Raw genomic sequence first — 12,421 nt, forward strand, 5'->3', positions numbered from 1 at the left:
AGAGCCACATGCATGATCAGAGGTCAGGAAAACAGACCTTACGACGACAAGCTGAGAGCTATGGGACTTTTCAGCCTGGAAAAGTGCAGGCTCAGGGGCAATCTGATGGCCACCTATAAGTTTATAAGGGGTGTTCACCAGGATCTGGGGGAATGTTTGATCACCAGAGCGCCTCAAGGGATGAAACGGTTATAAACTCCTGCAAGACCGTTTCAGGCTGGATATAAGGAGGAACTTTTTTACTGTCCGAGCCCCCAAGGTCTGGAATAGCCTGTCACCAGTGGTGGTTCAAGCACCTACTTTGCACGCCTTCTAGAGAAACCTGGATGCTTTTCTTGCTGGGATCCTATGACCCCAGCTGATGTCCTGCCCCTGGGGCAGGGGGCTGGACTCGATCTTCCAAGGCCCCTTCTAGCCCCAATGACTATGAAATCTATGAAAAGCAAATTCCTTACTGTTCAACCGACATCAAATGGAATGCAGCCTTGCCTTAGCAATGGATGCAAAACCTAAGGTTGACTACACTAGAATCTACTCGCTTCCTGAAATTCCTCCTTCACAATACAAGTGATAATAGTCCTCCCTCTTTTGGTAGGACTTGATTTCCCATTAAATCAAGCCTCTTTTCTTCTGTTGTTTGTCTTTTCTCCAGTTTCACAGCCCTATGCGCTGCTTTTAATCATCAATGTGTCTGCTTCTTCTCTTAGACCTGATAAAGACTGCCTTGCACTCTAAAGCTTGTGTAACTTTATTGGACCAAGTACATGGTTGGTACAAAAGATATCACCCCCAGAAATCCTCACCAATGGACATATAGTCTAATGTTCTGTGACAGATGTTTTAGAGAAGGAAAAAACACTATCATACTTGATAGTCTGGAGTAATTGGCTATAACAGAAGTTTCTTCGTAAGTCTAATCAGTCATCTGTTTAGGCTTAGCATGCAACTGGAGTGCTCCCACCAAGCTGCCACTCCCTGCTCCCATTGCTTTTGCCACAACTACCAAGTTCTTTGGGCTTCCACCTCCAGCTTCTATTTTCTGCCCTCTCTCCTGGGGGCAGGACAAAGTAGTAAGAGGGGGGCAGGTTGCCCAAGTTGTGTGCATGGCGGTGGGGCTAGGGGGCAGTGCCAAGCTGCTTGTGTGGTAAAGGAACCAGGCTGGCTGTGCTATAGTGCATGGTGCTGGGAGGGGGTGCAGCACATGCAGCAGGAAGGGAGCCAGGCTGCCTGTGCTGCAGTGGGGAGCGGTGGGGGCGCCCATGCAGAGTGCAGCTAGGAGAGGAGGGAGCTGGGGTGCCCATGCTCTGTGTGAAGCATTAGGTGGGGAGGTGCTGGGCTGCCTATGCAGTGGCAGGGTGGAGCCAAGGGTGGGGTGGAGGGAGCATGTCTGCAGCCTATGTTGCGTGTGGCCCTAGGCTGCCCAGGAGTTGGACAGCCCTGCCCTAAAGCATGTAGATTTATATTGTTTCTCCATATATGTATTTTTTCTGAATCCTGGGGACCAGATCTTATTCTAGCCTGCCTGAGTCCTTTTAAAACTGTTAATAGAAAAGGTGGGTGAGTCCTCCTCCTCACTGCTTTTTTGTGATTCAATCATAAAGCTAAGGTGATAGTTAAAAAAGCAGATGCCTTTATGGATTTTGGGGGTGGGTGATATTTTTGTCCTGATACCAACAAGGAAAGGTAATAAAAAAGCAAATGATCCACTTTTTCTCTGTTGACTTACCTCTGGAATGACCACTTATTAACTTACCTTTAGAATGTCCCCTCTTCTTGTTTTCCTTCTATACAAAAGTCCTAATCTTTTCAATTATTCCATGATGTTATTTTTTACTTCTCACTTTCAACCCTCTTTTGGTTCTACAGCACTATGAGGTGATCTGATATGAACATTATATGCCTTTCTCTTCTCTACCAGGTAGCTCAGTGTAAAGGGCAATCACTTAGACAGCCAAAAATAGGTTCTAAGCTACTTTCACCCAAAGAAGGTTTAAAGCTGGGTGTTTCTCAGTTATGAGCACCATTATGCAGTTCCTTCAACGGTTCTCCTTTTGAAAAAAATGGTCTGCAATCAGTCAGATGAGATTCAAAGGTAAGTGCAAATTCCTGCACTTGGGACAGAATAACTGCATGCACAAATACAGACTGGAGAGCAAGTGACTAAGATGCAGTACTACAGAGAAGCACAGGTGCACTGATACATCAGTCCATACCGTATCGTCACGGATAAAAGGAAAACTGACTTTTCGCAATCAGGGTTTTTTTGGCCAATGTGGCCGATAATGTCGCCAATAAATGCTCCATGCATGGGTATAGCTACAGCATGCATGCAGCCAGGAGTGTTGGGGGTGGGGTGGTGGGGGGCACGACTGAGGCCCCTGTGGTAAAGGGCAGAGTGGGGCTGGGACAGGCCCAGACTGGGTGGGGCATGGGATGGAGCTGTGAGTGCCTTGTCTAGGGGGCATGGGGAGGCTCCTGTCACTGTGCACACCCCCAGGGGAGACATGGGGGGCATGTGCTCCCCAGATTTGCACACAGGCTGCCACTGTGGGCTGTGGCCGGACTCTTCCTGGTGGGGGGGTTTGGTTGAGGCTGCGCTTGGGGCAGGTGGCGATGCTGGGGGGAGGGGCGCTATGGCACATCCCCCTCTCCCTGTGCCATTGCCACCTACCCTGAGCACAGCCCCAGCTCAACCCCATGCTGGGAAGAGCCCATTGCTGCCCCCAGCCCTAGCTCACAGTGGCAGTCTGCCCTCGCCCTGCAGTGGCAGAAGCCACTCCCCCTCCCCGCACTTCCTGGATGAGCGGCTTGTGGCTGTGGCCCATGCCCTGCCCTGGCTGGGCAGTGCCTGCCTCTGCCCCTCTCCCTCCCTCACCATGAGGGCCTCAATCTACCCCCTGCATGCCTTTTCCCTTGCCCCACCTCTTCCCCCTAGCAGACTTACCAGCCTGATACAATCAGCCCATACTGGCAATCAGATCGGTATCAGCTGATACAACTCATTAGTAATTGGCCATCAGTATCAGCTCCAAACAATCGGTGCACCCCTACAGAGAAGGACTGGGGGCGGGGGGTTATAATCAACCATAAGCTGAATGTAAGCCACCAGCATGCATTTGTTGCAAAACAGAGCAACAACATAATGGGCTGTATTAACAGGAGTGTCACTTGCAAATCAAGGGAAGTGAACCTTCCACTCTATTCAGCACTGGTAAGCCCTTGCCTGGAGTACCATATCCTGTTTTAGGCCCCACACTTCAAGAAAGATGTAGTCAGGCTGGAAAGAATCCAGGCCAGAGCAACAAGAATGTTTAGGGCCTTAAGAGATACAACTTAAGAGGGAAGGCTAAAGAACTAGGGTTGTTTAGTTTGGAGAAGAGATTTGATAAACATTCAAATACTTAAAGGGCAATTACAGAAAAGATGGATACGGGCTATTCTCCATAGTCATAGGGGACAGGATTAGGAGCAGCAGCTTTAAATTGCAGCAGCGGAAGTTTAGATAGGAAATTAGGAGGAACTTCCTGACTATGAGGGTCAGAAAATATTGGAACAAGTTACCTAGAGAAACTAGAATCATCCTGGAAAGTTTTCAAGAGCAGCTTAGACTTGGCTGGGATGGTTTAGTCAAGGAAGGTTCCTGCTTTGGGCAAGGGGTTGGGCTAGATCAGGAGTACTTAATTTCTGGCCCCTGTGCCAGATCTGGCCTGTGATGCTGCATTATCTAGCCCATGGGGATTCCCAAGGGTCTGGAAATTTGGCAGTGGGGGAGCTGTGCCACTGCTCCCCTGCTGTCAAATGTCCAGACTCGTAGAGAGTCCTGGGCCTTATCTGCTGGATCTGGTGCCAAATTACAACAAGCAGGGAAGAGTGGTGGTGGTGCCCACTCCTGGCATGCACGGAGCTAGGAGCGGGGACTGTGCCCTCTCCCCACCAGGAGGGGATGGAGAGAGGGCAGTGCTGGACCCCTAGGATCCAATTCTGGCACACAGGGCAGGGAGGAGGTGCTGCCAGGCCACCAGGACTCAGTCCCAGTATGTGGGGCACACATGTGGTGGTGATGGGGCTACAGGGCCCAATCTGGCCTGCAAACAAGCCCTGTGCCATTCATTTGGTGCTCAGTGCACATTTCCAGTGTACATTACCTTGCATCAATCTGTAACAGGGGTGTCAAACTTATGGCCAGTGGGCCAGATCTGTCTCACAGAGCTTGTCGAAGAGATGGAAATTTGAGGGCAGAGCCTGCTGTTGAAATCTGGGGTGCAGAGTCTAACTGATGACACGTCAGTGACAGAAGTGGGTGATAGCTGCAGTAAGCCTTCTGGTCAATTGCCCTGCTTGGATCTAGCCCATGAAGAACTCTACAGTCTGGATCTCAGCCAGGAGATTGCATGAATGTAAAACCCCTGGTCTATATGAGGGCTGTCAAATGTACAGATCATTAAGTCATGTCTTCTGGCCTATGGGTCTCAGAGAGGCCAGGGATATGGTGGCAGGGTAAGCATAGGCAGGGCTTGAAATCTTGTTTGGGATGCATATCAGTGATGGGCAGTGAGTGATAGCTGCATTATTCTCCGCATCACCACTGCTACTTCTCACTGTGATACAGTCAGACCCAGCCCACCAGAAGCCCTAGGGTACTCATCTTGCCTGTGAGGATACAAGGACAGGTGTGCTTTACACTCCTGGCCTATACTGACTTCAGTATGCCAGCATTCTGTTCATTCACTTAGCTTCCCTAGTCTTGATTAACTTCAGTAAACATGTCATCATCAGTTCTTGTCTTAAGGTTCTCCAGATCCTTAATACATAAACAGAGGTTTTAGCATGGGCCCTACAAACATTCAACTGGTAGCTTCATAATAAGAACTAAAGGATTTTTGAATCTGTGAAGACCCATCACTTCACTCTGGCTATTTACCAAATTCAGCTGCTTTTTATTGAGTTGTATTACAAAGAAAAAAGTTCAGTTTATTTGGTTCCATTATATCGATTTATCTTTTCCTGCTCAGGACACAGACATACTATAAGCATGTTTCACCGACACAGCTTTTCCCCTCTTTGCAACAGCTGTCATAGTATGAGCTTCCTGAATGACAGTATAAGTGAGTTTATATTTCAATGCAGTAATTTCAAGAAAAGCATCATTGCAGTGATGCAGTTAAATATTCCAGAACAGTACAGTACAACAACAGTTTTACACTGCCTTTAAATTTTACAGCTCTCTCCTTTCTACTTACCTCAGAATGGTTTATTTTCTTTTGTTTATTCCCTTTTCCCATGAGCTTTTCAACAGCAGCTCTCATTCTTGGGGGCTAGTAAGAAATTAGGTCTATGCACGATAAACCTCTCTCTCACACTATTTCGAGAAAAATGCTTTTTTTATCATAACCCGTAGTCCAAATTCAGCTAAACATATACCCAAGCAATTCTGGTGAGTTTGATAAAAGTTCTCTGGTTTCTCAGCCTGTCATCTTCCTGGAGGATGAAGATATTGTTTGTTGTTTAAATCTGCAGTTCATACTAGTAGTGGACTGACAACAATGGAGATTTTTGTTGCTTCAAAGGATAAATACAAAACGAAAAACTGTGGCATAAATCTCCTGTGAGCAGGGGCTGATTTCAGAGTGACAGGAGAGTGCAAGGTTTAGGATGTAGGCTTTGTTTACACCTTGGGCTCTTGGTATGACTTCCCAAAATGCCAACTAGCCTCACTTGATGCTCTTGATGGTTTCTGTAATATAGATAGTCATATGCCAAGACCAAGACCAAGGCCAAATCTGTTTCATAAAAGCTAGAAATCATTACTTAATTAGATTGGATTTTAACTGGTGACTCAGAGGTGAACATTTTCTCCCCTGTTATCAATTCCCTGCACATTACACTCCAAAAGCCTAATATTTTTATTCTGGTTATTTGGGAATACATTTTGCTATCACCTTCAACCTAGGATAAGTGGCAATAAAACTAATGGGATAACTGCCTTTCTATTTAGGGTTATGTGCATGATAGAGGTTTGTGACAAGAATTTAACCTTCTCTCCAGTTTGGATTAGTTTGAGGACATTCCAGTTACCTTGCTTTCTAATTCCCTTCTTATGACATGCTACAAAAATAGGCAATTCCTTTAGGTAGTCTCACTGCCCTGATGTTATAGTTTTCTTTGGAAACTGCAGGTCTTTGTTGTCTTCATTTGACTGTAGTTTGATGCCTGCTGGAAGGAATTCACTTGATCTGCATTTTACTCCCAGAGAAAACATCTCTGATTTTCTAGTCTGATTTCCCCAAATAAAAGATTCCTTCAAAATCACTAAGAAAATAAATAAAGGTTGGCTCTAGAAAATAAAATAGCTTACCGCTATTTAGCAATTTCTACAGTAAACCTACCAATCTTCTTACCTCCTGGCATGCAGGGGCAGCTAATTCTTTGGCTTTCTCTGCTCCAGCCTTTAAAACATTCTGCAAGTAGCATTTATCCTGCTGGAGCCTCTTAATTTCACTTCTAATTGGTGCAAGTTTCTGGATAACTGCCTCTGCCACCATCATTTTGTAGTGGGCGGTGTCAAGACCAACTGATTGGTGTAATACTTCCTTTATGCTGAGTCCTGTTACTGCAGCATGAATAGACACAAGATTGGAGACACCTGGGCGACTGTCTGGATCATAGGTTACTTCTGAGGTGAAGTCAGTCACAGCCTTGCGGAATTTCAGCACTATCTCCTCTGCACTGTCCGTTAAGCTAACTGTGGCTAATTTCTGAGGGTCTGACTTGGACATCTTGGCTGTTGGATCTCTGAGGGACTTTATTTTCTTTGTTGAATCTAGAAACACACACAGATAAGTCTTCCATTAATATTTGTAAGACACTTGAGTTAGGAGTATACCCCAACCTTCAGTACGTCTCTGTTTGCCTTGGCAGTTGCATTTCCCTCATCGCCTTGGTCAAGGATCATTCACCCTTGGTCTTCATACCCACCCCGCAAAGCACCCCAGCCATTTCTTTCTTTTGCTGAAGCTCCATGGTGATTCACTTTTTAAACCATCTCCTCCCTCTAGGGTCTTGACACTGAGAAGAAAGAAACTGAGAAACACAGACCAGACACTAGTGAGGGTCTTCATAACGGTGGGTAAGTAGGTCAAACTATCCTCCAGGTGAGTCCTAAAATGACCAGTCTCCTCACCACAGGAAAACTATTCAACACAAGTAACCCCCAAATTCTCCTAAACCCCTTGGAAACAGCTACTTAAGAGGTTTTGCCTATCCAAAACCTGGCCAAACTCCAAAAGGGGAAATTTTAAAACAAATTATACTAAGGCAATACGTTCTATGGAAATAACTGAAGCATATGAATGTAGGTGAGATAGAAGTAATATAAAATGCTTTACAAGATTCATCTTGTTGTACCAGTCCTATTCTAAAAGTATTATACATGGAGTGCACTTCAAGCTATTGACCTAAATACTAGAATCATTTATTCCGTTTTATAATTAGTCTGTACAGTGAAGAAAAATGACAAGGTAACTCGAGGCATGAACAGCAAACAGCCCAGCTTCTGATATAGTGCATATTCTCAAACTGCTCTTACGATACTGCACAGAACTTTGCAACATACAATATTCTCTGTCCAACACCATGTGGCTAACATCTCATTTGTCACTGGGGCTTGAAAACTTAAAGGAGCGTAATAGCAATACTTTGGCAAAGAATACTCCTTTCTAAGGTGAGAATGCCTTGCTGCTTTAGATCTAGCACCCTCTGCTGCACATTGCCCTAGAGATCACGAACTGCTACAAAGATGCAACAAGTCTTCCTGACCCAACTGTTCATGTTTCCAGCCACTTTCCAAACATTTGTGTTGCAATCAAGCATGCACTGTTTTAGTTAAAAAAATGATACTGAAATTAACACATTAACATTAAAAGTAAATGTTAAAACTTTTGGAAGTTACTTTGCAGCATTGATTACAGCAGGTCTCAACTTTTTCTTCCTGAGCCAGGGCGGCATGATATAAAAACTCCATGGTCCGCTTGTGTCACGACTGTCCTATTCTCCAGCCCTGCCCACACAGCCCCAGGTGCAGCAGGTGGGGCTCAGCAGCAGGGAGACCCAGGGCCCCCACTCACCTAAGCAGAAGCAGTAGTGCAGAGCCTCACTCACCTGCCTTCAGTCACACCTGTAAGGAGGAGCCTGTGGGGCCAGATGGGGTGGGCCCATCCCCACCCCTTCCTTGGGACTTGCCTCAGACCCTCTGAAATCTGCTTGCAACCCATCAGGGGGCCACAGATCTCTGGTTGAGAATCACTAGATTACAATATTTTGCACAAATGGTGTATAATTGTCCTGGTTTTATGCATCTTATTCATAGCTCTTTAAGTGGCAGTGTTAATTGCTATGTAATTGACATCACAGAATCTGTTCTCTCCTCAGGAGAGGTACAGCCCTATAAAAAGCAGAATTGAATGGGCAGTAGCAGAGATGTGCAGGGGACCCAGAACTGGAACAGGAGACACTTTACATATTCCTACACTGGCAGGGGGGTTGCAGAGCCCTGCTTTTATCATTGGGAGTTTTACAGTCTCTCCTCTTTTCAATTTGTCTGTTTTGCCTGTCTGCTCTCGCATATGTTTATCTCCTTTCCCTGGTTTCTGAAATAGATTTTCCTTGCTTCTGAATCAAATTCAACTCATAACACTAGTAAACATGAATAATAATTAGTAGTAATTATTAGTCAGAGGTCTTCTTACTTAAAATAGCTCTGGGCATTGGAAAGAATTTTCCATATTTCTTGTTAAAGTGTTGTGCTATATCTTGAGCCAATTCCAGGTGCAGGACTTGATCTTCTCCAACAGGAACATGTGTTGACCTTTTAATAAAAGACAGATATAGGAAACTCAGTAAAGCTCTCTGGTTCTGTTGAAATGTAACCCAAAGCTGTCACAATTCCTCCATGCTTTATGGCCAGATGGAGCCAAATGTTCAATTTCAGTGAAACCCCTCTTTCTAGAAAAAGATCCAAGCAGATCCTAATCCAATCTGGTTCTACTCTTTCTGGTAGGATGAAATGAATCTTCAGGAGCAAAATAAACAGTCTTTCACAAAGTATAAAAAAGTAAATGGAACATATACCCAATTATAGCAAAAGCAGAGTTATGTTTATTTGTATTTTGCAGACATCCTCACCTTCTGCAGAATTTCTACCACCTGCTTCTTCAGAAAGGACAAGAAAGATGTTAAGTATTGCTCATATACAAAAGGCTCAGTAATTCTCTAACAAACCTGCTGCACATTCAAACTAATGCTGGATAGAAACCAGCTACAGCAGGGGCAGGTAACCCCCAGAACAAATGCCAAAACATGGCACACAAAGGCATTTTGCTTGGCATGTGTGCCTCAGGGCAGATAGCAGGGAAGGGTCTGTACTGCCACAACAAGGATCAGGCCACTCGTGGCTTCCTTGCCACCCGCCCCTGGCATGCCAACATCTTACAAGCTGAGGCTACAGGTGTTTTTGGCACTCTGCCCAAAAATGTTGTTGACCCCTGAACTGTAGAGTTGTTACATATTTTCAAGCACTAATTTAATTTTATATAGTTGAAGAGTCATTTTTATCAAGTGATAGTTACTTTGCATTTGTGGCCGGTCTAAATTTATTGCATGATTCACCAGTTATATATGTAACATGTAGCAGAGGCCTATTTCATTCAAAGTAAAATTAAGTACAGCACAAAATTTCTATACATAAAATGCAATTATACTTAACCCAAAGAAAAGCCTTTGTGGGTGCATCTACATGTGCAATTAATGTGAAGCCATAAAGTGCAGAGCCACTCAAGCCGGAGTAAACGAATTCTGGGTGCAACATCTACATGTGCATTTGAGATAGCAGCAACTTGAGCCAGGGTGGAGCAAGGCCCTGGCTGGCTGGGTTCAATTTACGCCCCTTGTCAGCATCTACATGTGCTTTTCAGTACAGTGAAGTACTTTGCCATAAGATAATACTGTCGGTGACAGTGCTATCTTATGGCAGAGTTTATTAGTTTACTGTGCCTTAATACCAGTGCATAGACAGTGAGGCTTTACTGAAGAGCTAATTAGTCTACTCTGCAGTAATGAGCACATGTAGATGCACCCCATATCTCTTACTCTCAGCCTCTCTTGATCAAAAAGCATGTGCCTATGGTGTATAAAAGAAAAGAAAAAATATATAATGATAAATAGCCATATCACCTCTTTTATCAAACCTCAGGTTACAGTAGGTCAGGCTGGAATGCTATTTGAATAAAATAACAGAAGTATGGATTAAATTAGTACTGATGGATTTGACAGGAAATTGAGGAAGAAAAGTGACTGATGAGTCAATACTGTACCCATGCCCTGGATATGAGTATGGTAACTATTTTTATTCATTCATTTTATTCACTTTTTAAGACCAGAAAAACTCCCCCAAAACCTGATCATGTAGTCTGATTTCTTGTATAAAACATACCAATTCAGCTGGACACTTCTGACCAAGTCCAGTAACTTTTGTGCGACTAAAGTGTATCTTAAAGAAAAACATTTAGCATGATATGAAACATCAAGAGATGACAGATCCACCATGTCTCACGGCATTTCTTTTCCATGATTAAATCATCCTAACTACTAAAACTTCTTGCTTGCCTTCTTTCTTATATGAGGTAGACTGAAATACAGCCAACACTTGATTACCAAAGCCTCAATACCAACTGCACTTTTTGTAAGCACTGGGGTGCATTAAACTGAATCCTGAACAAATTCCAACTCAAGGAAGAACATTCTGTGACAACAAATTCCCAGGCAATTTCAATTCAATATAGTATTCCTTCTGGTCCCAAACTATTGGGCTGACATGCAGGGGTCAATTTACCCACCCTTTCCCCTCACCAAATAGTTAACAGGGCAACCTAAAAACAGCTACAGTAGCCCATAGGAAATCACAACGGCCTATAACTAACACATAAATCAGTTACCATAACCAATATACTTTAAGCAGGTCAAAAGAAATGTTTCCATATGCCAAAATGGTTCCAGATTTGAAGTTACCTGACTAAACAGAAAACCTACTGTGCTTTCATAAATGCCTCTGCATGATTCTTTTCTTTCTTTCCTGCTGTTATTATTAATTAAAAAACCAGATTCCTTGCTTTTATTCCTTTTTCACATACTATTTTCTAAACTTCTGTTCATGTATTTCTTTTCTTTTTTACTTCTTTTTCTGTGGTTCATCTTGATTTATTTAGTTTCTCTCTTCCCCCAGATCTTAATTCTCTGCCATGACTGCTGTTCCTTACCCTACAATCCACTTCCTCCCACATCTCCTTTTCTCTTATCTTTTTTACTATGAAGACGCTGTGTCATTAAGGATATAACCTCTTAATATAGACACTCACACACCTTCTTTTGTCTTTCGGTTCCAGTCACTGTTGATAACATGTTTGGCAATAAGCATAAGTCAAGTTTTGCAGACCAGAACATTATGTGATTTAGTTCTTCTCAAGGCTTACTGAAGTATGATATTTGGTGGTCAAGTCAAGTATCTGAAATTATTTTGAGGATTCTATTATTGTCTATTAACAACTAATACGTAATGGGTCTCACAGTTATGAAGCTATTTCTAATGTTCTTTTTAACTGTACACTATTACTCCTGACTACAGTATGCAAAACTAACAATTTCATCCCTAGATCTGTTGAGATTACTGCTGACACCCCATGAATACTGCATTGTAGATTATTGCCCTAAAATGAAGCCTCGCTATTCCTGGTTCCTTACTCCTGCATACGCACACACGTACCCCCTTAATTTCCTCACAGTACTCTACACGTCCTCAGTTACAATGTGAACCAAAGAATGCTGATTTCCAGTTTCCCAATTTACAGAAGACCTCTATGAACACTGCTATATGACTATGCTGTATTCTGATGGTACTAGGTATCAGACCTCACATCAAAAATTGGGATCTTTGCTAATCTACCAAGAAAGAAAATTAGAACAGGACTGTGTTGTGATCATTATGTTTGTTAAGTGGCCATGTTCGCCAATCAGAAAAGTTATACAAAGTTATGTAACGGTTGCTAGGCAGACTATAGTTGCCTTTCTGCCATGAGTGTAAAAGATAGACAGCAGCTAGAACTTTCTACAAGGCGGGATCCAGCGTCAGTCAGTCAGTGCCACGGGCCTATCGAAAGGTGCCTCACACAATCACATCACCGCGTGTCACCCAAGCTATAAAAGGAGCCCCCGCCTGATCATCAGGGTCCCTTCTGCGTCCAACGGACTCAGAATGACTCACGGCATATTATTACGGACACGACTCGGCCTTCGGAGTAGCTAACCGGAGGAGGACGCAGAGACCCGCCTGATCCCGGCGACCTGAAACCCCTGAGACAACTCACCAGCCAGA

General features: G+C 43.8%; 1 protein-coding gene across 4 annotated transcripts in view; it reads right to left on the minus strand.

Annotated features, from left to right (window-relative positions):
* Positions 1-6,252: 6,252 nt before the first annotated feature.
* Positions 6,253-12,421, minus strand: part of WARS2 (tryptophanyl tRNA synthetase 2, mitochondrial) — a 131,138-nt gene continuing 124,969 nt past the window's right edge. For all 4 annotated transcript variants that reach the window (XM_019527333.1, XM_019527334.1, XM_019527332.1 and 1 more), the window contains 2 exons: positions 8,745-8,863; positions 6,253-6,820 (listed from right to left, as the gene is read on the minus strand). In XM_019527333.1, coding sequence (XP_019382878.1) covers positions 6,372-6,820; positions 8,745-8,863 — 568 coding nt within the window. In that variant the 3' untranslated portion in view covers positions 6,253-6,371. The remainder of the gene's footprint in view (positions 6,821-8,744; positions 8,864-12,421) is intronic.

The sequence above is a fragment of the Gavialis gangeticus genome, unplaced genomic scaffold (assembly GCF_001723915.1).
Source record: "Gavialis gangeticus isolate Ggan-Ray unplaced genomic scaffold, GavGan_comp1, whole genome shotgun sequence".
Taxonomy (NCBI): domain Eukaryota; kingdom Metazoa; phylum Chordata; order Crocodylia; family Gavialidae; genus Gavialis; species Gavialis gangeticus.